We start from the raw sequence: 26895 nt of genomic DNA, 5'->3' as shown, positions 1-26895 counted from the left end.
AAGTAAGTAGAAAGCATCATCATCATATGACCTGCTTCAGTCCCAGGATTGTCATGAGGATCAAGTGAGATCACTCATGTTGTAAAACCACTTTACAAACTGTGATGTGTGGAGGTTGGATATTATACCTACAGAATACTTCTCAAAGTCAGAGCTTCCTCTAAGAAGTTTTACACATACTGTCGTATCCTTAATTTTATATAAATATTTTCTTAGAAATTAAAAATAATTTTAATTTAAAAATTCTTAAAGAAACTGTCTTAGTTTTCATTTCTTTCAAGTCAGCACATGAAAAAGTGGGAGTATATGCTGACTGGAAAATCTGTCTTCAGGAGACTCCTTTAGTGGGTTATTACTAGTGGGGTAAAAATATGAAGGTCTGGACTCAGATTGTATGACAAAAATTAAACACTCACCTTTTTTGGCTGTCTTTTCCAGATAAGGGAAGTTGTTAGTGTCCCCAGATCCAACTTTGAAAAATGGAACGTTCAGTTCATGCAGAAACTCAACTGCCATCTACAAAAATCCAAGAGGGAGCTCCTTTTCACAATTGTTCAAAATCACTGTCCTCAAGACAGGCGAGGAGCCACATATGAAGAGAAAAACCCCTCTTGCCCAGCAAGAGGGACTCTCTCAACAACTTGAAAGCAGACACAGATTTGTTATCAGTCATGTCATTCAAATTCAAACATTATGTCATTCATATCCACCCATCCATTTGTCCAACAAACATTGCGTGCTGGTACACACTGGATATGAGAAACTGGAAAAGAATCGGAACCCTGGCCAGACCTTCCTTCCCCAGGGGCCTGGAGCCCCAGTAAACAAACAAAAAAGGGTCATGACCTAATCTTGACCCAGAAAAGCAGGCACTGAGCAAGTGAATGTCCCTCAAAGGCCTTATCCTTTCCTCAGGACCCAACAGCCGGGAAAAGAGGCCATTTCAATCCTTGCCAAAAATAGAAAAAATGGAGTGTTTGATGGCCTAGCCCTGACACACTGATCCACAGCTGACAGGGCCCATCAAACCCAAGCCCTCTCAGACCTCAAACTATGCTGCCCACAGAAAAAACGAACCTCAGTCACTTTTTTGGACACAACATCAGTGTTTGAGGTTACCTCTCTAGGGCCCTTCACCATCCTTATCTGGGATTCATCAATAACACTCAGGAAATTGGCAAATGTCAGCAAATGCTTGCTGAAGGAATCAGTGGACCACAAGTTTTAAGAGTAAAATCTCAATTTGCTGTAAAATTACTATTTTACATTACTATTACTGTTTTCATTACTATTTTTTTTTTAATTGAAGTTGAAAATCAGAAGTAGGGCGAATCAATGTCTTGGAACGTTTCCCAATATCTAAGTTCCATCTATCTTAAAATGCTGGCTGAGTCTCAGAAGTAAGTTTGGAAGACTTGATTAGCTAGGTCAGTGCTTCTCACACTTTATTACGGGCACACGAACCTGCCATGGATCTTGCCCAAATGAAATGCAAATTCTGATTCTGTTGGTCTAGAGTGGGGCCTGAGAGTCTGCATTTCTTGTAAGTTCCTGGGTAACACTGCTGTTACTGCTCCGTGAATCATACTCTGAGTAGCAAGTAGCAAGGTTACCAGCATGAAAATCCAAAGGGCTCGGGTGTGGTAAGGAACAATATGAGAAGGTAATTCTGCTAGCAGGTTCTTTAAATCAACCCACTACTGCCTGAGCTTCCGTCCATCTTCCCAGCAGGTGATGAGCTACTCCAATCACTGGTCTCACTGAGAGAATCACTTTCCTCATATGTTAATCCTCTAATAATGTAGGGGTTAGAGCTGCTGGTGGTTCATACAGAGTGACCAACCAGCCAGTGAACAGTTCAAAGGCAGAAGGCAACCCCCTCGGTCTAAGAGACACCTCTCAGGATGGCCCAGGCGCCATTCCCCTCCAAGGTGCTAAGCCACCACTGCCTTCCCCCCTCAGCTTTATGTCTTCCTCGTCTCTCTCTTCCCTTCCACAGTTTTCTATGTCACTCTCTCCTGTGTACGTATCTCTCATACTGTTAACCAGCCCTAAGATGGAACTGAAAACCATTTGTTTTTAATATATTTCGTGAACAAAGTCTAATGTTCCCACCCTTCTCACTCTATCTGGCAGATGAAGAGTGTTTTCTATTTTAAGAGGGAAAACGCTATGCTAAGTTTTCGTCTGTAAAAATGCTCTATTTGTGAGAGCACGGCTCATGATGAAAAAGTCCCCAAGGGCATAAAGAGATGGATGAGCCCACTCAGGAGAGGTGCAGAGCGCATAGGGGCAAGGAGGGGCCAAATGCAAAAAAAAAACACTTTGCAAAAGCTTACCTACACTACTGTATAGCCCAGGGAACTCTACTCAGTGCTCTGTGGTGACCTAAATGAGAAGGAAATCCAAAAAAGAGGGGATATATGTATATGTACAGCTGATTCACTTTGCGGTACAGTATAAACTAATGCAATATTGTAAAGCAACTATACTCCAATAAAAAATTTTAAAAAAGCTTACCTACACTGATTGTAAAATCTGCATGGAGCTCTACAATTTTCAAGTGAGGAAAAGGGGAAATTCCTGCCGGAGGAGAAAGGTGCATCTCGTTTTGCAGCCCTCCTGGCGAGCCAGCCCCATCTAGTGGCCATTTAGAGAACTGCCATTTTGTCAATCCTTGGTCCAGGAAGATCCCACATGCCACGGAGCAACTAAGCCCAGGCGCCACAACTACTGAGCCTGCGCTCTAGAGCCCGCGAGCCACAACTACTGAGCTCGCATGCCACAACTACTGAAGCCCACGCACCTAGAGCCCATGCTCCGCAACAAGAAAAACCACCACAATGAGAAGCCCACACCCCTCAGCAAAGAGTAGCCCCCCCTTGCTGCAACTAGAGAAAGCCTGTGCACAGCAACAAAGACCCAACGCGGCCAAAAATTAATAAAATTTTAAAAATAAAGTAGAGAAAGCATTCTTTAAGCATTAAAAAAAAAGAAAAAGAAAACTGCCATTTTGGATTAATCTGTGCAAACGGTGCCAACTTCAGTAGTAATCTGGAAGATGCTAGCCTTCCATCCTGTGGCAATATTACTGTGCCCAGGGCCCCTCAGGCTAGGTCAGCGCCAGTGGCTGCCTTCTCTCTGTGGACTCCCTGGCTTCCTCCAGCCCTGCCCACGCTGCTGTCTGTCCTCCTTCCATCTAGGGGTACAATGCAACCAGGCAGCCTCACAACTTCTCCTCCCTCCCACCCCACACATCACAAAGGCTTTCTGAGTCTGTCTGAAAGGAACTCAACTGAGTATGACCCTCCCTGGGCATCCAACTGGGTTAAACACACAAAAAAGGGTCCCACCAGCAAACTGGTTTGGGTAAAATGCTGCATTGCCAGACTCTCCCTTAGAGTAAATACACTTGTCTAGCTATTTTACAGTGTTTCCCATACTTCTTCTACTCAGAACCCTTATTTATTTGGGGAAAGGGCTTTGATTCTAAATTAATGAATTAATGAGGAGCCCCCTTCCCACAATGTGTGCCCACAGAACCCCCTTTCCACATCATGTCCCATGAGAAATTTGGGGGCCTGCTGATCTAAGGGGTAACAGAAACGACAGGAGTGGAGCTGGGATTTTTCTAGAGCTGCTTCCACTCCCCTTGGTTTCTGGATCCGTGGTGATGAGCTGGGGAGAACAGGGGGTGCTGGAGAGCTGCCCAGGGTGAGGAAATGATGAGGGGGGAAGCACGGAGCCATAAAGGCTGGACCTGCCCTCAGCCCGGTGGCCCTGTCAGAGTGCACCACGACGTAGGCAGGGGGTGTCCTGTGGCAGGGGTGGTGGAGGAAAGGGGGCACCGTGGAGGCAGGCGCTGGGAGGGAAGGGCGGCTCCACCGGAATGGGTCTCCAGGGGCCACCTCTACGTCACGGCTCCCATTTGCTTTCTCAACAGAACCCTCCATTTTGATCAAAGACACTCTGCTCCTTTCAGTCGAGTTCCACACGCCTCCGTGCAGTTCTGACCGTGTGCCCTGGCAGTTTTCTTGGTCTTCACAAAGTTGGTTCCACCATGCCTTAACCTTTCGTCAGCACACAAAGAAGGCCCTAGGACAGCACACAGAGTGGAGAAGATCGGCACTCAATAAATGCCTACTGTCTATAAGGAAGTTTGGGTGGGTAAATACTCAGAGATACTTGCCAGGTAAACACAGAACAAGGAACCAACCCACCTCCAACAGCCGGGTAGACAGGACTTGCTGGTTCGGCAAAGGGACCTGGCCGGCAAAGCAAATTAACTCTTGCAAAGGCTCTTAAGAACGCATTTCTCCTTCCTGCCTATGCCCAGGTCAGTCAGGAGACCAGTGGGGAACAAACAGCATTCTTAGGAGAGGGGAGCCTCCCTGCCCCGTTAGTGTGAAGCAGAGAAAAGGGTTTTAAGCAACAGAGCAGCTGTCATTCAGTGGGTGCAGCTCACCTCACTGGGTCCTCATCACAGCCTCTGGGGTGGGCATCTTGATTACCCCGTTTTTACAGATTGGACACGTGTGGCTCAAAGAGGCTACATGACCAGCCCAAGCCCACTGAGCAAGCGCTAGTACCAGGACCTGAACTCAGACAGTGGCCGCAGAGCACGCGTTTATACACCAAAGAGAAGTGCTTCCTGAGAAACCAAGAGGGTACCTGCGGAGAGTCAGCCCCAGCCACCAACACCCAGCCAGGCTCCTCTCCTTCTCCCGCCTGCTCCTGATTCCCACCTCAAAGCCACTGGGGAGGGAAAGACCTAAAGAAGTGACTTCCTGAGCAGATGCAAGGAGATGCACCCCCTTCAGAGTCCACATCTAGGAGCTCCGGTGCCTGGAAACGTGGACTGAACAGGAAAGTTCTCATCCCAGATCCAAGTCACCTTAGTGACACTATCTCTGATTCTATGCTGGCTCAGGACAACAGAGCAGGGAGAGCCTTTGGATAGCAGCTTGTTCACACACAAAAGGAAATGGAGGCTCAGAGCAGGGAAGGGACTCTTCCAAGCTCACACTGCGATGAACTCAGAGCAGAGCAGGGCAAGGACCCGGATGTCCTGATCCTCGGCCCAGGCTGTTTCCTCAACTGTAACTAACACCGCTGAGCGCTGGCTGTGTGCTGCGCTTTACACGGGTGATCACGTTTAATCCTCACGACAACCCTACGAGGTGGGTTCAGCTGAAGAAACGGAAGCACAAAGAAGGTAAATTACCTCCACCTGGACTCACCAGGAATGACAGGCAAAACCATATTCAAACTCAGAATGTGACCCCGGAGTCTGTACACTTAACCACGGGCCCATCCAGCCAGAGTCTGCGCTAGACAGCACTCTTAGTACTGAGGACTCTACTGAGTTTCTGTTTATGCAGGTTCTACCTATTCATATTTACTGAATTAAAATATTTTAAGGGACTTTCCTGGTGGTGCAGTGGTTAAGAACCCGCCTGCCAATGCAGGGGACACGGGTTCAAGCCCTGGTCCGGGAAGATCCCACATGCTGCGAAGCAACTAAGCCCGTGTGCCACAACTACTGAGCCTGCACTTTAGAGCCTGTGAGCCACTACTGAGCCCAAGTGCCACAACTACTGAAGCCTGTGCACCTAGAGCCTGTGCTCTGCAACAAGAGAAGCCACCGCAATGAGAAGTCCACGTGCAGCAACGAAGACCCAACGCAACCAAAAAAAAAAAAAAATTTTTTTTTAAACTGAGAATTTTTTTTTTTTTAGATTTTAAACTTTTTATTTTGAGATAATTATAGCTTCACATGCAGCTGTAAGAAATAATACAGAAAGAACCTATGTACACTTTACACAGTTCCCCCCAATGGTAACATCTTGCAAAACTACAGTGTAATATCACAACTGGGAGGGTAACATTGATAAGAGTCCACCGATCTCATTCAGATTTCACCATTTTCACACGTACCCATCTGAGTGTGCTCGTATCTAATTCTCTGCCATTTTACCACATGCCTAGACTCACGTGGACCACCACCACAGTCCGATAGAGTTATACCACCACTACAAGGCTCCCTTCATGTTACCCCTCTACAGCCACATCAACCTCCAACCCCTCCCCTTCCTAACTCCCGACAACCACTAATCTGCTCTCCAGCTGTATAATTCTGTTATTCCGAGAATATTAAATAAGCAGAGCCGTACGGTATGCAACCTTCTGAGAGAAGCTTTTTCACTCAGCGCAATATCCCTGAGATCCATCCAAGCTGTGGCAGCTATCAGTTTTCACTCCTTTTTATTGCTGAGTAGTATTCCGTGGTGTGGATACACTACAGTTTATTTAATGATTCACCCCCTAAAGAAAGTTTGGGTTCTAGTTTGGGGCTACCACAAATAAAGTTGCTATGGACACTCATATACAGATTTTTGGGTGAACATAGGTTTTCATTTCTTTGGGGATAAATTACCAAATGACAACTGGTGGGTCACATGATGAGCACATGTCTAGTTTTATAAGAAACTACCAGTACACTTCAAGTGGGTGAATTGTACAGTATGTGAATTACATCTTGATGAAGTTGTTTTTAAAAAAAGAATTTTCTAGAATGTACCGTTCTACATTCCCACCAGCAATGTATAAGAGGTCCATTTTCTCTGCATCCTTGCCACAACTTGGTGTTATCATCACTTTTTTTTTTTTTAAGATTTAATTTTACTTGTTTTTGGCTACATTGGGTCTTCGTCGCTGCGTGCGGGCTTTCTCTAGTTGTGGCGAGCAGGGGCTACTCTTGGTTGCGGTGCTCTGGCTTCTCCTTGCAGTGGCTTCTCTTGCTGTAGAGCACCGGCTCTAGGCACACTCGGGCTTCAGTAGTTGTGGCGTGCGGGCTTAGTTGTTCCACGGCATGTGGTATCTTCCCGGACCAGAGATCGAACCCGTGTCCCTTGCATTAGCAGGCGGACTTCTGTCCACTGCGCCAACAGGGAAGTCCCATCACTTTTTATTTTAGCCTTTAGCCATACTGATAGTTGTGCAGTGATATCACACTGTGGTTTAAAACTGAGAAATGTTTAAATTACAAGAATAGACAAGCATAAAAGAAAAAAACTAAAAAATAGGACATCATCAAAATTAAAGATGTTCATGCTTCAAAGAACACCATCAAGAAGTGAAAAGATACCCCACAGAATGGGAAAATTTTTTGCAAATCATGTTTCTGATTAGGGACTTGTATCAGGAATATGTAAAGATAAATAACCCAATTTAAAAACTGGCAAAGGATCTGAATAGATATTCCTCCAAAGAAGACACACAAACGGCCAATATGCATATGAAAAGATGCTCAACATCATTAGCCATCAGATAAATGCAAGTCAAAACCACAATAAGGCTCCAGCGCGGGTGGTGAAAACCTAGCCAGGGTGGGAGGCGGCGTGGCTGTAGCGCGGCGGGGAGGGCCGCGCCGGTCGCCTTCTGCAGCCGCGTCTCCGTCAGTTCCCGGCGCCGTCACTGGGGCGCCGTGCGGCTCCAGTCCGGGGCGGAAGCTGCGGCCGTCGTGGCGGCCGGATCCGCGTCCCGCCTCAACGCCCGGAGGACATGCGGGAGAGAGAATGAGCCAGAGGGACACGCTGGTGCATGTGTTTGCCGGAGAATGACCCGGGGACTTCCCTGGTGGCGCAGTGGTTAAGAATCCGCCTGCCAATGCAGGGGAGACAGGTTCGATCCCTGGTCCGGGAAGATCCCATGTGCCGCTAAGCAACTAAGCCCGTGCACCACAACTACTGAGCCTGCGCTTTAGGGCCCGCGAGCCACAACTACTGAGCCCGAGCACCACAACTTCTGAAGCCCGCGTGCCTAGAGCCCGTGCTCCACAATAAGAGAAGCCACTGCAATAAGAGAAGCCACCACAATGAGAAGCCCGCACACCACACGAAGAGTAGCCCCCGCTCGCCGCAACTAGAGAAAGCCCGCACGCAGCAACAATGATGCAACGCAGCCAAAAATAAAATAAATAAGTAAATAAATAAATTTATATAAAAATACAGATGACCCTTGAACAACACGGGTTTGAACTGCACAGGTTCACTTATAGGCAGATTTTTTTCAGTAAATGCACACTGTAGGACTACACAACCCATGGTTGGTTGAATCCACAAATGTGGAGCCACGGATACAGGAGCGCTGACTATATAGTTATACGTGGATTTTTGACTGTGCAGAGGATCGGCACCCCTAACCCCCAAGTTATTCAAGGATCAAATGTACTTGATTTCTGGGAATTCTCTGGCTGTCCAGTGGTTAGAACTCTGCGCTTCCACTGCAGGGGGCATGGGTTTGATCCCTGGTTGGGGAACTAAGATCCCGCAAGCCGCGAGGCGCTGCCAATAAAAAAAAACCCCAAAAAACCCAAATGTATTGATACTTGATTGCTAAAAAATGCTAACCATCATCTAACAACACAGCGTTGCCACAGACCTTCAATTTATTAAAAAAACGCAATACTTGTGAGGCACAATAAAATGATGTATGCCTATGCTATAATCAAAACATAGGACATTTCTGTTATCCCAGGAATTTTTCCATGCCCTTTGCAGTCAGTTATTCCCACCTCAGCTGCCTCTTGGTGACCACTGATCTTACTTCTGTTCTAGTTTTGCCTTTTACAGAATGTCATAAAAATGAAAATGTTATAAAATGAAAGCCTTTTGTGCCATTTTTTTTCAGTTAGCATAATGTTTTTGAGATTCATCCAGGTTGCTGCTTTTTTATTACAGAGCAGTAATCCATTGTATGAATAGACCACAGTCTGTCTATCCTTCATCAGTTGATGGACATTTTGGTTGTTTCCAGTTTTTGGCTATTAGGAGTAAAGCTGCTGTAAACGTTCATGGACAGGTCTTTGTGTGGACATGTACAGGCATAGCACGTTTTATTGCACTTTGCTTTATTGTATTTTGAAGATAATGCCTTCTGTTCTTTTTTTAACAAATTAAAGGTTTGTGGCAACCCTGTGTTGAGCAAGTCTATCAGAGCCATTTTCCCAACAGCATTTTTATTTCTTTGCTCATACCCTTTTTCTGTCCTGTCACATTTTCCCACGATTTTCCATTCTTCATCAAACCTAGCATAAAAATGCTCAGTTTTAGCCGCTTCTTAGGGTCTTCATTTTCTTATAAAGTTTTCCACATAAAACTTACATTAAATAAATTGTATGCTTTTCTCTCTTTTTTTTTAAATTGAAGTATAGTTGATTTACATTGTTGTGTTAGTTTCTGGTGTTCGGCAAAGTGATTCAGTTATTTTTATATATATCCTTTTCAGATTCTTTCCCATTATGGTTTATTACAGGATATTGAATATAGTTCCCTGTGCTGTACAGTAGGACCTTGTTGTTTATTTTATATATACTGGTTTGTATCTGTTAATCCCAAACTCTAATTTATCCCTCACTCGCCCTTTCCCCTTTGGTAACCATAAGTTTGTTTGTAAGTTCATTTGTAGCATTTTTTTTAGATTCCACATAGAAATGATATCATATATTTGTCTTTCTGTCTCTCTTCCTTCACTTAGTGTGATAATCTCTAGGTCCATCCAGTGTTGCTGCAAATGGCATTATTTCATTTCTTTTCATGGCTAAGTAACATTCCATTGTGTATATAATACCACATCTTCTTTATCCTTTCATCTGTTTATGGACGTTTAGGTTGCTTCCATGTCTTAGCTATTGTAAATAGTGCTGCTATGAACATTGGGTGCATGTATCTTTTTGAATTAGAGTTTTCTCCAGATACATGCCCAAGAGTGGGATTGCTAGATCATATGGTAACTCTATTTTTAGTTTTTTGAGGAATCTCCATACTGTTCTCCATAGTGGCTGCACCAATTTACATTCCCACCAACAATGTTGGAGGGTTCCCTTTTCTCCACACCCTCTCCAGCATGTGTTATTTGTAGACTTTTTGATGATAGACATTCTGACTGGTGCAAGGTGATACCTCATGGTAATTTTGATTTGCATTTCTCTAATAAGTAGTGATGTTGAGCTTTTCATGTGCCTGTTGGCCCTCTGTATGTCTTCTTTGGAGAAATGTCTATTTAGGTCTTCTGCCCATTTTTTGATTAGGTTGTTTTTTTTGATATTGAGTTATATGAGCTATTTGTACATTTTGGAAATTAATACCTTGTCAGTTGCATCATGTGCAAATATTTTCTCCCATATCTGTAGGTTGTCTTTTCGTTTTGTTTATGGTTTCCTTCGCCGTGCAAAAGCTTATAAATTTGCTATTATATATAGAATGGATAAACAACCAGGTCCTACTCTTATAGTACAGGGAACTGTATTCAATATCCTGTGATGAACCATAATGGAAAAGAATACGAAAAAGAATGTAAATATATATGTATGACTGAATCACTTTGCTGTACAGTAAAAATTAACATTGTAAATCAACTATATGTCAATAAAAATTTAAAAAAGAAAAAAAAACCACAATAAGATATCACTTCACACTCACTAGGATGTCTAGAATCAAAAAGACATGTAATAACAAATGTTGGTGAGGATGTAGAGAAATTGGAACCCTCATACATTGCTGGTGGGAATGTAAAATGGTGCAGCCACTTTGAAAAACAGTCTGGCAGTTTCTCGAAAAACATTAAACATGAGTTACCATATAAACACCCAAGAGTAATGAAAATATGTTCATATAAAACATGTACATGGATGTTTGTGACAGCATTGCTCATACTATTCATACTAGCCAAAAAGTGGAAACAATCCAAATGTCCATCAACTGAGATGTGGATAAATAAAATGTAGTCTATCCATAAAATTGAATGGTATTCAGCAACAAAAAGGAATGAAATACTGACACATGCTACCACATAGATGAACCTTGAAAAAATGTTACCACGTGAAAGAAGCCAGACACAAAGGACCACATATTGTCTGATTCTATTTACGTGCAATGTCCAAAATAGGCAAAACTATAGAGATAGACAGGAGATGAGAGGTTGCCTAGGGTTGGGAGAATTGAGGGAATTGAGCAATGACTGCTAATGGGTATAGTTCTTCCTCTTGGGGTGATAAAAATGTTCTAAAATTGATTGTGGTGATGGTCACACACTCTTTGAATATACTAAAAACCAATGAATTGTACAATTTAATTGAGTGAACTGTATAGCATGTCAATAAAGCTGTTAATTAAACACTGGGAAACCAAAAAATTCATTTGACTTGCTCTATTGAGATATTCACTTTATTGAGATGGTCTGGAATTGAACCCGCAGTATCTTCGAGGTATGCCTGAATGCTTATTCCAAAGACAGTAGTACTAGGGATCCAAAATACTTCTGTACACTTCCTTGGAAATTCTCTCCAGAGCCTGTTTATGGGCCCTGCAAAAACTAATCTGCCTCAGAATGAACCTCCAGGGACTTGTCTGGTAGTCCAGTGGTTAAGACTCTGTGCTTCCACTTCAGGGGGCACGGGTTTGATCCCTGGTTGGGGAACTAAGATCCTGCATGCCGAGAGGTGCGGCCAAAAATTAAAAACAAAAAACCAAAAAAACGAATCTGCCTCATTAATGACTCGTTACCAAGTCGGTCAGATCAAAAGTTTCACCCAGGAATTTTAAGTCTATTCACGTTTGACCCAAGAACAATCAGTAGTTTCTTGAACCCAAACCAGCCCTCTCCAAAGACTAGGATTTAGCTGTCCCTGAGTGAATGAGTCCTACAGGCAGTTACCAAAGAGCAATCCCCAAAGGTTCTGAACCCACAGTACACGAAACGAGCACGGAATGAAAACTGTCATTTCTTGGGCATGACCTTCTTCCTATCAAGCTATTTCCTAAGCATGGACTATGGGTCAACACTGTGCCAGGACCTGGGTTCATGGTGGTGTCCATGCTCCTCAGGTCAAGCCTATCCCCTGGGTATTTTTATTTTTATTTATTTATTTTTAAAATAAATTTTTTATTTATTTATTTTTGGCTGCGTTGGGTTTTCGTTGGTGCACACGGGCTTTCTCTAGTTGCGGCGAGCGGGGGCTACGCTTTGTTGCGGTGCGCGGGCTTCTCATTGTGGTGGCTTCTCTTGTTGCGGAGCATGGGCTCTAGGCACGTGGGCTTCAGTAGTTGTGGCATGCAGGCTCAGTAGTTGTGGCTCGTGGGCTCTAGAGCGCAGGCTCAGTAGTTGTGGCACATGGGTTTAGTTGCTCTGCGGCATGTGGGATCTTCCCAGACCAAGGCTCGAACCCGTGTTCCCTGCATTGGCAGGCGGATTCTTAACCACTGTGCCACCAGAGAAGTCCACTTCTGGGTATTTTTAATCCACCCCCTTGCCCTTTACCTATGAGGAAACAGGCCCGAGAGATGCAAGAAGAGTATGGTCAGGAGGGCAGGCTCTAGAGTCACCTAGGGTGGAATCAGCCTCTGCTGATCAACAGCTACTGACAGCTAACCCGCTCCGTGCTCTAGCGTCCTCATCTGTAAAGTGGGGATAATAACTGTCCTATCTCAAGGGGTTGTTAAGAGGAGTAAATGAGCTGATACATTTAAAATGCCTAGCACAGAACCTGGCAGATCATAAACACTCAAGAAACGTTGAAGATTCTTACTTTTAATTACTCAACTAGTTAATGGCAAGACCAGAAAAAACACCCAAGTCTTTCAGATCCCAAAGCCCACAGTCTTTTTTGCCTAACATTTTTGATTTACAGATCCTTTAAGGATCTGATAAAAGCCATCAACCCTCTCTTTTGTTTGGCTCACTTATTTACTTATTCACTCAACAAACATCTCCTGGGCACCTACTACGTGCCAGGCACTGGGGATGCTGTGGGGTTAACAGCCTGGTGGAAAAGATCAATAGTTAGCAGTAATTACGGAAGTAAAGAAAACCGGGAGACAGGACTTCCCTGGTGGTGCAGTGGTTGGGAGTCTGCCAGCCAATGCAGGGGACACGGGTTCGAGTCCTGGTCCGGGAAGATCCCACATGCTGCGGAGCAACTAAGTCCGTGCGCCGCAACTACTGAGCCTGTACTCTGGAGCCTGCGAGCCACAACTACTGAAGCCCGTGCGCCGAGAGCCCGTGCTCTGCAACAAGAGAAGCCACCGCAATGAGAACAAAGAGTAGCCCCTGCTCACCGCAGCTAGAGAAACCCCGCATGCAGCAACGAAGACCCAATGCAGCCAAAAATAAATAAATAAATAAATAAATTTTTTAAAAAAGAAAACCAGGAGAACACAACAGAAGGAGGGGCCTGAACCAAGCAGGGGCACAGGAAGAATTTCCTGAGGAGGTACTATTTAAGATGGGATCAGAAAAATGCCCAGTAACCACTTTAGATAGGTTTTCCTAAAAATATGTCCCCTTTTCCCCAGGGCATCTCTTGGGCCCAAAGACTCTCCAGCCACCAACATCGAGAGTGGTGAAGAGCAGGGGGGAAGCCCAAAGGCTCTCCTGAGCTTTGGGAAGCCACACGCACCCGGACGGACGGCCAGGTGGCAGCTGAGGGACCGCAGAAAGCACACTGCACTAGGCATCAGATCTGCCCTCAAGACCCATTTCCCAGCTGTGTGACACTGTACAAACTTCCTGGCCCCTCTCAGTCTCCATTTCTTCATCTACAAAGTGGGGCATAGTAGGGATAAGCTATATTACTATAAGCGGGCTACGGAACTGAAACCTGGACTTGTCAAGTTTCCCAGACACCTAGGTTCTCTGCTTCCCCCCCTTTTTTAAACCACCAATGGTTTAGGCTAGAGTTATGTTTCTTTTGACTCAATTTACAGACATATTTTAGGGTTGGAATAGTGACACAAAAGGTCAGAGGCCTAGAAAAGGAACTGGGCTCCCTTCAAATATTCTAGTTGACTAAAAGAATCCTAAGTGTTTCAAGAGCCTTTAAAATGTTGTTTCATCTAATGATCCATTTCTGCAAAGCTATCCTAAGGAAACAATTCAAAACACAGAAAGAAGATGGTCATCTCAGCATTATTTATAAGCACAAAAAACTGAAAGTAAAAACATAACCTCATGTTCAAACATAAAGAAACGGTTACATACATTATAAATCCTCAAAAGAAATACTACACCACCATTAATAACTTTCAGCACAAGATATGGAGAGTTACATGTCAATTATATCTCAATAAAGCTGGGAAAAAAAAAAACAAGATATGGGTAAAAGCTGTGGATAATGTTAACTGGGAAAAGCATGCACGGAACTAAACAGTCACAAATATAACAACTAGGCAATAAAATATGCATATAAAACAACTTCAGGAGGAAATATATAAAAAGAGCTGCCAGGGACTTCCCTGGTGGCGCAGTGGTTAAGAAGCTGCCTGCCAATGCAGGGGACATGGGCTCCAGCCCTGGTCCGGGAATATCCCACATACCACGGAGCAATTAAGCCCGTGTGCCACAACTACTGAGCCTGCGCTCTAGAGCCCGCGAGCCACAACTACTGAGCCCATGTGCCACAACTACTGAAGCCCGCGTGCCTAGAGCCAGTGCACTGCAACAAGAGAAGCCACCGCAATGTGAAGCCCGCACACCGCAACAAGAGTAGCCCCCGCTCGCTGCAACTAGAGAAAGCCCGCGCGCAGCAACAAAGACCCAAAGCAGCCAAAAATAAATAAATTAATTAATTGATTAAAAAAAAAAAAAGAGCTGCCATATAGAGATTATGGGTCAGTTTTTCTCCCTTTTTTCTGTTTTCTAAACTTTCTGTGACATTGTATTATTTTTATAATTAAAAAAAATTTTTATATTCGGAAAAAGAGCACGTAAAGGAGTCTTGAGGCAAGTCACAGAGCAGATGGAGCAGCAGACCTGGCACCAGCTGGACTCTTCCAGTATGTCAGCATGGCCATCCTGTGTGCCACTCCCTTCTGAATGATGCAATGCCACCTCACCCAGATAAGCCACAGCCACTCAGCAAGGGGAGGACTCCAGTCAGAACTGAGGTTTCCTGAGTCCAGGCCACTTTCCACTGGGAGAAAACTGGCCCAGTGGGGCATCTCCCACAGGCTTGAGGGACTCTGGGGTTCCAGGGTGGCTGGCCCCTACTCCCAGAGACAGCCTGCTTTGAAAACTATGGTTCTCTGTGTCACTGGGCCTCTGATCCCCCTGGCCTCCTGTTTAGTTGGGCATTTATCTTGTTAATGCTATGGGGAACTCTAGGTCCAGAAAGCACAAAAAAGTCTAAAGTGAGCAAGGGCTGGAGCTGGCTCTAAGCCAAAGCCACAGGGCTACCTGAAGTCCCCTAGGTCTGCTACAATGGCAAATAACAGCATGGCGGAGGGCTCACCTCATCCATGCCGGAGGCAGTGAAGAAGATGCCAACCTCCTCGGCATATTTCTGCAGCTCCTTGTACTGGGCGTGGCTGAATTCCAGGTGGCGTTTGTGCTCCCCGTATGTCTTCCCCCAGGAATGCTTCGAAGTATACGGCCTCTCCAAGGCTTTCCGATTAAACTTATACTCCAGCTCACTCTTCTGGAACTTGGCACAGTCAGCGCCACACTCCTGCAACACACATTAGGGCTCCTTTAATGACCCAGCATGGATTCTGAGAGCCAAGAGAAGTGTTGGGGCAACTGCTATGAAATTATTATCTTTAAAAATAACATCAATTGACAGACGCATTAAGAACTCCCAAAGAAGAGAAACAGGAAAAGCAAGGACGTCTCAAAGGAATAAAAGGGTGGGGATAGGGGTTCTGCTCTATTTTTCCCTCTTAAAATGTAAAAAAAAAAAGGGGCTGCTTTGTTTTGCATTATAATATTAAAAATAATTAAACAAACAGTCAAAGAAGATTTTAAGTTGTGTAACTTGGCAGAGGATATGAGAACTGGGCCAGAATTTAGGGGAAAAAGTCAGAATCTGATTTAACTCTGACTCTCTTGGATAAGTCACTTCCTATCTCTGGACTCAGTTTCTCCGTCTATACAAATGGCCATTTGGACTAGCTCTAGGACCTGTAACTTTCTGAGGAGCCCCTGATGGGGGTGGGAAACAAAGGAACAACTGTGTTTTTAGCTGTTCTGCACGTGTGCTTTTCTGCATGGCATCTCGTTTGAACAAGAAGTTCTGGGGCAAAAGCAAGCAAACTTAGAAATGCCCCAGCTTTACTTAACAGAAGCTATAATATTAAAGCTGGATTGTCTGACTATAAAAGCTATAATTTTACTGCCAGTCAGCCTCCAATCTTTCAAAATTGTTTTTTAAAACCACTCAACAGATAGATAAAGGAAAGCTCTCTAAAGTCTCAGCTCGCTGACATTTCTGTAGACACAGAGGTCTTCATGCTGCTGGAAACCTCAGCTCCAGAAATGCCTGTGCTGAGAGTGCTTCTCCCACTCCTGGAAAAATCAAAAGATGGCACAGTCAGGACTTGATGCTGGACAGAAGTTCAGAGAGCATTAGACCTGAAAGTGACCTTGGGCAACAGAGTCCTCATTGTCTAGATGAAGATCCCAAGGCCTAGAGTGACCTGACCAAAGCTGCACAGTGAGTCTCTGGCAGAGCTGGCCAGAGGGCTTTCCTGAAGGCCGCAGAACGTGATCTTCACAGAGCACTGCTTCCTTCCCTTTGCTTCTCACCTCTGTCTAAAGAAGTAGACTTACCCTCAAGAAGTTAAAAAGTTTGTCTCCACCTAGGCAAGTAGTAAAGTGAAGTGAAGTAAAACAGCAGAAAGTACTAATGATAAGAGATAAGATAAAGTTCTACCACATTCCACATGACAGCAGTTGTATGGGGAGGACAGCAGGTTCCTCCTCTTCTTTTCTCAGCTTCTTTCCTAAATATGACAAATTTCTTTAACTGTTTAATGCTATGGTCAACTCTTGGTTCAGAAAACACAACCACTGTCACTGTTTTACCATAATGCTGATGGTTTCTTTGCTCACGCTTTTATTGCTTCTCTACTGGTAAAAAGCAAGCTACAGAATGAGCCAAGGTGTGATGTGCCCTTTGCATCAAAATTTGAGAGTCAAAAGTATATTCAATCAGCAAATTTCTAATTGTAACACAGTTATATTTTTATACATATTATATAATTATAATAACATTTTGTTGTAATAAAATAAAAATAATTGGGTGAACAAAGAAAAGAACAAAGGGTGTCACTCATCATCCAATTATACAAAGGCTTAAGTTGCAACCCACTGTAGTCACCCACAGAGAGTGAGTCCTAAGAGGAACTCAGGATAGAAAAAACAGGATGAGGGATTCTGTGCTTTGGATAAAAAGCCCCCAGAGGAGCTTCTGGGTTGGTGAACACGTGGAGGTGCTGGGAGAGTGGTGCGCCTGGAGAAGTCATGGGAAGGCTGCTCCCATTCCCCGTGCCTTGCCCTATGCATCCCTTTCATCTGGCTGTTCCTGAGTTATATCATTTTATGATCCACTGCGGATCTACCATGTGGCTGACAGGGTCTTGGTGCTCCAGCCGGGTGTCAGGCCTGAGCCTCTGAGGTGGGAGAGCCGAGTTCAGGACATTGGTCCACCAGAGACCTCCTGGCCCCATGTAATATCAAACGGCAAAAGCTCTCTCAGAGATCTCCATCTCAACGCTAAGACCCAGCTCCACTCAACGACCAGCAAGCTCCAGTGCTGGACGCCCTATGCCAAACAACTAGCCAGAGAGTAACACAACCCCACCCATTAGCAGAGAGGCTGCCTAAAGTCATACTAAGTTCACAGATACCCCAAAACACACCACCAGATGTGGTCCTGCCCACCAGAAATACAAGATCCTGCCTCATCCTCCAGAACACAGGCACCAGTCCCCTCCACCAGGAAGCCTACACAACCCACTGAACGAACCTTACCCACTGGGGGCAAACACCAAAAACAACAGGAACTATGAACCTGCAGCCTGCGAAAAGGAGACCCCCAAACACAGTAAGTTAAGCTAAATGAGAGGACAGAGAATTACACAGAAGATGAAGGAGCAAGGTAAAAACCAACTAGACCAAACAAATGAAGAGGAAATAGGCAGTCTACCTGAAAAAGAATTCAGAGTAATGATAGTAAAGATGATCCAAAATCTTGGAAATAGAATGGAGAAAATACAAGAAATGTTTAACAAGGACCTAGAAGAACTAAAGAGCAAACAATGATGAACAACACAATAAATGAAATTAAAAATTCTCCAGAAGGAATCAATAGCAGAATAACTGAGGCAGAAGAACGGATAAGTGACCTGGAAGATAAAATAGTGGAAATAACTACTACAGAGCAGAATAAAGAAAAAAAAATTTAAAGAATTGAGGACAGTCTCAGAGACCTCTGGGAGAACATTAAACACAACAACATTCGAATTATAGGGGTCCCAGAAGAAGAAGAGAAAAAAAAAAGGGACTGAGAAAATATTTGAAGAGATTATAGTTGAAAACTTCCCTAATATGGGAAAGGAAATTGTCAATCAAGTCCAGGAAGCACAGAGAGTCCCATACAGAATAAATCCAAGGAGAAACACGCCAAGGCACATATTAATCAAACTATCTAAAATTAAATACAAAGAAAAAATATTAAAAGCAGCAAGGGAAAAACAACAAATAACATATAAGGGACTCTCCATAAGGTTAACAGCTGATCTTTCAGCAGAAACTCCGCAAACCAGAAGGGAGTGGCAGGACATATTTAAAGTGATGAAAGAGAAAAACCTACAACCAAGATTACTCAACCCAGCAAGAATCTCATTCAGATTCGACAGAGAAATTAAAACCTTTACAGACAAGCAAAAGCTAAGCGAATTCAGCACCACCAAACCAGCTTTACAACAAATCCTAAAGGAAGTTCTCTAGGCAGGAAACACAAGAGAAGGAAAGGACCTACAATAACAAACCCAAAACAATTAAGAAAATGGTAATAGGAACACACATATCGATAACCACCTTAAATGTAAATGGATTAAACGCTCCAACCAAAAGACATAGACTGGCTGAATGGATACAAAAACAAGACCTGTATATATGCTGTCTACAAGGGACCCACTTCAGACCTAGGGACACATACAGACTGAAAGTGAGGGGATGGAAAAAGATATTCCATGCAAATGGAAATCAAAAGAAAGCTGCAGTAGCAATTCTCATATCAGGCAAAATAGACTTTAAAATAAAGACTATTAAAAGAGACAAAGAAGGACACTACATAATGATCAAGGGATCAATCCAAGAAGAAGATATAACAATTGTAAATATTTATGCACCCAACATAGGAGCACCTCAATACATAAGGCAAATGCTAACAGCCATAAAAGGGGAAATTGACAGTAACACAATTATAGTAGGGGACTTTAACACCCTACTTTCAATGGACAGATCATCCAAAATGAAAATAAATATGGAAACACAAGCCTTAAATGTTACATTAAACAAGATGGACTTAATTGATATTTATAGGACATTTCATCCGAACACAACAGAATACACTTTCTTCTCAAGTGCTCATGGAACATTCTCCAGGATAGATCATATCTTGGGTCACAAATCAAGCCTTGGTAAATTTAAGAATATTGAAATCATATCAGCTATCTTTTCTGACCACAACACTATGAGACTAGATATCAATTACAGGAAAAAATCTGTAAAAAATACAAACACATGGACGCTAAACAATACACTACTAAATAACCAAGAGATCACTGAAGAAATCAAAGAGGAAATCAAAAAATACCTAGAAACAAATGACAATGAAAACACGACGACCCAAAACCTATGGGATGTAGCAAAAGCAGTTCTAACAGGGAAGTTTATAGCAATACAATCCTACCTCAAGAAACAAGAAACATCTCAAATAAACAACCTAACCTTACACCTAAAACAATTAGAGAAAGAAGAACAAAAAACTCCCCAAACTTAGCAGAAGGAAAGAAATCATAAAGATCAGATCAGAAATAAATGAAAAAGAAATGAAGGAAACAATAGCTAAGATCAATACAACTAAAAGCTGGTTCTTTGAGAAGATAAACAAAAATGATAAACCACTAGCCAGACTCATCAAGAAAAAAAGGGAGAAGACTCAAATAAATAGAATTAGAAATGAAAAAGAAGAAGTAACAACTGACACTGCAGAAATACAAAGGATCAGGAGAGATTACTACAAGCAACTATATGCCAATAAAATGGACAAACTGGAAGAAATGGACACATTCTTAGAAAAGCACAACCTCCCGAGACTGAATCAGGAAGAAATAGAAAATATAAACAGACCAATCACAAGCACTGAAATTGAAACTCTGATTAAAAATCTTCCAAAAAAAAAGCCCAGGACCAGATGGCTTCACAGACAAATTCTATCAAACATTTAGAGAAGAGCTAACACCTATCCTTCTCAAACTCTTCCAAAATATAGCAGAGGGAGGAACACTCCCAAACTCATTCTACGAGGCCACCATCACCCTGATACCAAAACCAGACAAAGATGTCGCAAAGAAAGAAAATTACAGGCCAATATCACTGATGAACATAGATGCAAAAATCCTCAACAAAATACTAGCAAACAGAATCCAACAGCACATCAAAAGGATCATACACCACGATTAAGTGGGGCTTATCCCAGGGATGCAAGGATTCTTCAATATATGCAAATCAATCAATGTGATACACCATATTAACAAATGAAGGAGAAAAACTGTATGATCATCTCAATAGATGCAGAAAAAGCTTTTGACAAAATTCAACACCCATTTATGAGAAAAACTCTCCAGAAAGTAGGCATAGAGGGAGCTTACCTCAACATAATAAAGGCCATATATGACAACCCCACAGCCAACATCGTTCTCAATGGTGAAACACTGAAACCATTTCCACTAAGATCAGGTACAAGACAAGGTTGCCCACACTCACCACTATTATTCAACATAGTTTTGGAAGTTTTAGCCACAGCAATCAGAGAAGAAAAAGAAATAAAAGGAATCCAAATTGGAAAAGAAGTAAAACTGTCACTGTTTGCAGATGACATGATACTATACATAGAGGATCCCAAAGATGCTACCAGAAAACTACTAGAGCTAATCAATGAATTTGGTAAGGTAGCAGGATACAAAATTAATGCACAGAAATCTCTTGCATTCCTATACACTAATGATGAAAAATCTGAAAGAGAAATTAAGGAAACACTTCAATTTACCATTGCAACAAAAAGAATTAAATACCTAGGTATAAACCTACCTAAGAAGACAAAAGACCTGTATGCAGAAAACTATAAGATACGGATGAAAGAAATTAAAGATGATACAAACAGATGGAGAGATATACCATGTTCTTGGATTGGAACAGTCAACATTGTGAAAATGACTCTACTACACAAAGCAATCTACACATTCAATGCAATCCCTATCAAACTACCAATGGCATTTTTCACAGAACTAGAACAAAAAATTTCACAATTTGTATGGAAACACAAAAGACGCGGAATAGCCAAAGCAACCTTGAGAAAGAAAAACGGAGCTGGAGGAATCAGGCTCCCTGACTTCAAACTATGCTACAAAGCTACAGTAATCAAGACAATATGGTACTGGCACAAAAACAGAAATATAGATCAATGGAACAGGATAGAAAGCCCAGAGATAAACCCACACACATATGGTCACCTTATCTTTGATAAAGCAGGCAAGAATATACAATGGAGAGAAGACAGCCTCTTCAATAAGTGGTGCTGGGAAAACTGGACAGCTACATGAAAAAGAATGAAATTAGAACACTCCCTAATTCCATACACAAAAATAAACTCAAAATGGATTAAAGACCTAAATGTAAGGCCAGACACTATCAAACTCTTAGAGGAAAACATAGGCAGAACACTCTATTACATACATCACAGCAAGATCCTTTTTGACCCACCTCCTAGAGAAATGAAAATAAAAACAAAAATAAACAAATGGGACCTAATGAAACTTAAAAGCTTTTGCACAGCAAAGGAAACGATAAACAAGATGAAAAGACAACCCTCAGAATGGGAGAAAATATCTACAAACGAAGCAACTGACAAAGGATTAATCTCCAAAATTTACACGCAGCTCATGCAGCTCAATATCAAAAAAACAAACAACCCAATCCAAAAATGGGCAGAAGACCTAAATAGACATTTCTCCAAAGAAGATATACAGATTGCCAACAAAGACATGAAAGGATGCTCAACATCACTAATCATTAGAGAAATGCAAATCAAAACTACAATGAGGCATCACCTCACATCAGTCAGAATGGCCATCATCAAAATATCTACAAACAACAAATGCTGGAGAGGGTGTGGAGAAAAGGGAACCCTCTTGCACTGTTGGTGGGAATGTAAATTGATACAGCCACTACGGAGAACAGTATGGAGGTTCCTTAGAAAACTAAAAATAGAATTACCATACAACCCAGCAATCCCACTACTGGGCATATACCCTGAGAAAACCATAATTCAAAAAGAGTCATGTACCACAATGTTCATTGCAGCTCTGTTTACAATAGCCAGGACATGGAAGCAACCTATGTGTCCATCAACAGATGAATGCATAAAGAAGATGTAGCACATATATACAATGTAATATTACTTGGCCATAAAAAGAAACGAAATTGAGTTATTTGTAGTGAGGTGGATGGACCTAGAGACTGTCAAACAGAGTGAAGTAAGTCAGAAAAAGAAAGACAAATACCGTATGCTAACACATATATACGGAACAAAAAAAAAAAAAATTGGTTCTGAAGAACCTAGGGGCAGGACGGGAATAAAGACACAGACGTAGAGAATGGACTTGAGGACATGGGGAGGGGGAAGGGTAAGCTGGGACGAAGTGAGAGAGTGCTGTGGACATATATACACTACCAAATGTAAATAGATAGCTAGTGGGAAGCAGCCACATAGCACAGGGAGATCAGCTCGGTGCTTTGTGTCCACCTAGAGGGGTGGGATAGGGAGGGTGGGAGGGAGACGCAAGAGGGAGGAGATATGGGGAATATATGTTTATGTATAGCTGATTCACTTTGTTATACAGCAGAAACTAACACACAATTGTAAAGCAATTATACTCCAATAAAGATGTTAAAAAAAAAAAAAAATGCCCCCAGATAGTTAAGATGCATGTCTCAGGAAAAATTTTAATGACCCCAGATTCTTGCATTTTCCCATACATAGAAAAGCACTAAACTCATTAACTTGAGATATCTGTTCTTTGTGATTAGCAGTACTTTTTTTACCAAGATTCATGCTTGATTACATGTATTTCCTAGCCAAAAAATCCATATATATGTATACTGGCTTCTCCCCTACCTCTTTGGAGCAGTTTCTCAGATCTGAGAGACTGTATCCTGGGCTATAGTCCTCACTATAAAACTTAACTCACAACTCTTGTGTTGAGCATTTTTATTTTGGTCAACAATTGAATGAACTGCCAATTAAAGAAGGTCATTTGCCACCTGGTTCTACAAGAATTAAGTCACTAGCCACTGCAGTTGCTGACCTTCAACATATCCTGAAAGTAATTCAGGGTAGAGATCAGGAATGAGGCTCTCTGTGCTCCAGGAAAACTGGCAGAACAGGCCTTTAGACAGTTAAGTATTTGTAAGAGAAATTTTTTATAAACCTGGATTCTTGAATCTTCCCATACTTAGAAAAGCACCAAAACCATTAACTAAGATATCTGTTCCTCGTGACTAGCAGCAACCTTCCACAGAGATGTGTGCTTGATTACAGGTTCCCTTCGCCAAAATCACATATCTACTTACCTCCCTCCTCACCTCTTCAGAACAGTTTCTCAGAGGCTGTCTCCCTGGTTATAGTCCTCAGTATGACACTGAATAAACTCAACTCACAGCGCTTATACTGTGCGTTTTTTTCCCAAGTTGACAGTACTCAACTTTTAATATTGTAAACATATTTGGTACATGAACAAGCCAGCTTGTACATAATATACTCTGGATAACTAAACTTGGAAATGTGACTCCATTTGGCAAGAAAAAAAAATCCTAAAATATAAGGATTTCAAAAGATTCCATTGCTTTAAGTTTAAAAATAAAGATACATACATATTATAAAACAAGTGAAACTGAAGCCTAGAGAGGAAAAGACCAAGATTATCCAGCTGCCCAAGATTATTCAGCTAGTAAATGGTATCATGACTCCAGTCCAGCGCTCTTTCCACTATAACACAACCTCAAACTCTTCATTCTCCTCCCCCGGGGAATACTATCCTTCACAATTAAAACAGGAAGAAGAAAAAAAACCACTGTAACTTTGTTTCTATGGCTTCACTATTTCTAGGTATTTTTACAACTTCAGCATTCAGAGTTGACACCTCCAAAATAAGGTTGTTTCCTAAATTAAGAGCCGAAGTCTCCCCCTAGAAAACAATGTTACAGTACAAAGGCTGGAGCCCTGTGTCTAAGAGCAAAGCTCTGAAATACATGAATTACTAGCTGTGGGCCCTCAGACAAGTCACTGATCTTCTCTGAGCCTTTAAAATGAAACCCACAGCATCTATTCCACTGTGTTGTTGTAGGAATTAAATGAGATGGTGCATTTAAAGCACTTGGCCCAGTAAGCACTCAAAAATGTTAGCAATTGTTACTCTTTAAAGGTATTTTATTTTTTACATTCTGTAAGTGATAACAGAGTATTTGTTTTTCTCTGACTTATTTCACTAAGCATAATATCCTCCAGGTCCACCCACATTGTTGTAAATGGCAGAATTTCATTCTTTTTATGCTTGAATAATATTCCATTGAGTATATCAACCACATCTTCTTTATCTATTCGTCTGTTGATGGACACTTAGGTTGCAAATAGACTCACGGATCTAGAGAACAAACTAATGGTTACCAGTGGGGAGAAGTAAGGGGGAGAGGTAAGATAGGAGTGGGGGATTAAGAAGCACCATCTACTATGTATAAAATAAATAAGCAACAAGGATGTATTGTACAGCACAGGGAAACATAGCCATTATTTTGCAGTAACTTTAAATGGAGTATAATCTATAAAAATATTGAATCACTATGTTGTACACCTGAAACCAATGTTATTGCAAATCAATTATACTTCAATGAAAAAGTAAATAAAATTTAAAAATAAAAGTATTTTTATGATTCAGTAGGCTTCCATAAAAGCAGAGTTAGTCCTGAAGGAGTAACAGAAAACCTAATCATGAATGACTGAGTGAACAGCACTGACTGAAGGGAAGTGAAAGGAAAAAAGATGGAGTGAGCTATCGCTAAACCAAGGAATCACAGCGCAGACTTATAGTGGGCCCGGGGTCACAATGAAGAACATGACAGGCCTCCTCTTCAGAGGGCTCACAGTCTAACAGAGAGAGAAGTTTAAACAGACAGTGACAATACAATTCGATGGGAACAATTACAGGAGCCCAGATTTGCAGGGAGGGATTGGAGGAAGTATCCAAAGAGAGAGCATAAATGTTCATTAACGTCATATCACTAACAACCAACATGTATTGAGTCCTATTTGCCAAGTACTGTACTAAGAGCTTTACACGAGTTATCTCACTTGATCCTCACAACTCTATGAGGTAAGTACAAGGAATGGCAGGTGAGAGAGACAACAGCAAATTTCAGGAACTTCCTGGTAGTAATTCATTGTCGCTGGAAGATGTCAGAGATTAAAAAAAAAAAAAAAAAGGCAAGAAGGGGCCAGGTCATTAAGGTCTTGAAGGCTTTATTAAAGGGTTTCGACTCCACCCGCGGCCAGTGGGAAGCCACTGAAGGTGCCAGGCGGCTGATCAAATCTGTGTTTCAGAAAGATCATTCTGCCACCAGAAGGGAGCGAGAGAGGTGGGAGTAAGGGGGTGGGGGGCAGATGCAGTAATGCAAACAAATCAGGATGGTGGCGGAGGGATGAAGAGGATTCGAAACGTTTGGAAATGGATCCGGCGAGCTGGACGGCAGGCCGGACGCAGGGCACCGAGAGGCAGAGGAAGGATGGCCCCAGCTCTGCGCAGCCCTGCCCCACCCCTGCCCAGGCCGGTCTTCCCCAGGCCCCGCCCCCCGCTCGGCGCCCGGGTACTCTAGACAGTCCCCTCACCTTGGCCATGCGGATCATGCGCTTGGCCACGTCCAGGTCGCCCTGGTGGTTCTGGCCGATCTCGGCAATGATGAAGCATGGGTGCTGCCCGCCCACCCAGCGCCCGGGACACAGCTCCAGCTCCAGCGGCATGGCAGCGGCTCGCGCTTCCGCGCCGCACCACCCGTCACGGTGCCGCCGCCGCCGCCGCCGCCGCCGCCGCCGCCGCCGCCGCCGCCGCCGCCGCCGCCGCCGCCGCCGCCGCCGCCGCCTTGGTCGTTTCGGTCAGCAGCCCAGCCCGGCCTACACACCGGCCCCGCCACGTCAGCCCGCGGCCACCGCGCAGCCAATCCTCGAGCGCCGCCTCGCTCCAGAGAGCCAATCAGGTCAGGGGGCGGAGCCACCCTCTAGAGGAGAGGTGCGGCGGGAAGAGGAAGCCCCGCGCACTTCTCGGGAGCTGGGCTTGTGGCTCACAGCCGGAGGCGTGACCTCTGGCGGCCGTAGGGTCTCTGCGTTCACCCGTGAGCAGACATTCCCCGAAGGAGGCTGACGGCTGGGTGCCTTCGGCGTGGAGAGAGTGCGCACCCTACAGTGTAATGGAAAAAACGGATTCTGGAGTTAGAATTACAGAGCTGGTTCGAGCCCAGCCCATGCCACTAACCAGCTCTTGATCCTGAATACCTTAGTCTTTCTGAGTTTTATTTTCCTTTTTCTCTGAAATGGGAAAATTATAAAGACCCCACCTCTTAAGGTTCGTGAGATGATGTATAGAACACCCTAATCACAGTACTTGGCCTGTAGTAAGCTTTCAATAAGTGGTTGCCAGTCCTATTATAGGAGAGGCAACAAGTTCAAAAAGTTCACTGACTTGTCCAAAGCCATCCAGAAAGCCGTGTTGGAGCTGGGATTAGGACCCT

At 43.2% G+C, this 26895-nt stretch overlaps 1 protein-coding gene and 1 long non-coding RNA gene across 3 annotated transcripts in view; one reads left to right on the top strand and one right to left on the bottom strand.

Annotated features, from left to right (window-relative positions):
* NANS (N-acetylneuraminate synthase) overlaps nt 1-26217 on the bottom strand; it is a 31684-nt gene extending 5467 nt beyond the window's left edge. Inside the window, exons 1-4 of one of the 2 annotated variants that reach the window (XM_082404154.1) lie at nt 26000-26130; nt 16706-16775; nt 15287-15502; nt 417-516 (exon numbers count right to left, since the gene is read on the bottom strand). In XM_082404154.1, the coding sequence (XP_082260280.1) occupies nt 417-516; nt 15287-15502; nt 16706-16717 (328 nt within the window). In that variant the 5' untranslated portion in view covers nt 16718-16775; nt 26000-26130. Of the gene's footprint in view, nt 1-416; nt 517-15286; nt 15503-16705; nt 16776-25999 lie in introns of both variants that reach the window. The other variant, XM_082404153.1, reaches the window with a different exon arrangement.
* Nucleotides 7033-14147, top strand: LOC309634321. The gene is made up of 2 exons (XR_014247979.1): nt 7033-7356; nt 10464-14147. It is a non-coding gene; the product is annotated as an uncharacterized lncRNA (long non-coding RNA).
* Nucleotides 26218-26895: the final 678 nt, after the last annotated feature.

Source organism: Balaenoptera borealis, assembly GCF_965194805.1.
Source record: "Balaenoptera borealis genome assembly, chromosome: 8".
Classification (NCBI taxonomy): Eukaryota; Metazoa; Chordata; class Mammalia; order Artiodactyla; family Balaenopteridae; genus Balaenoptera; species Balaenoptera borealis.
Note: the sequence above shows the minus strand (reverse complement) of the source record. Positions and strands in the feature narration are given on the sequence as shown.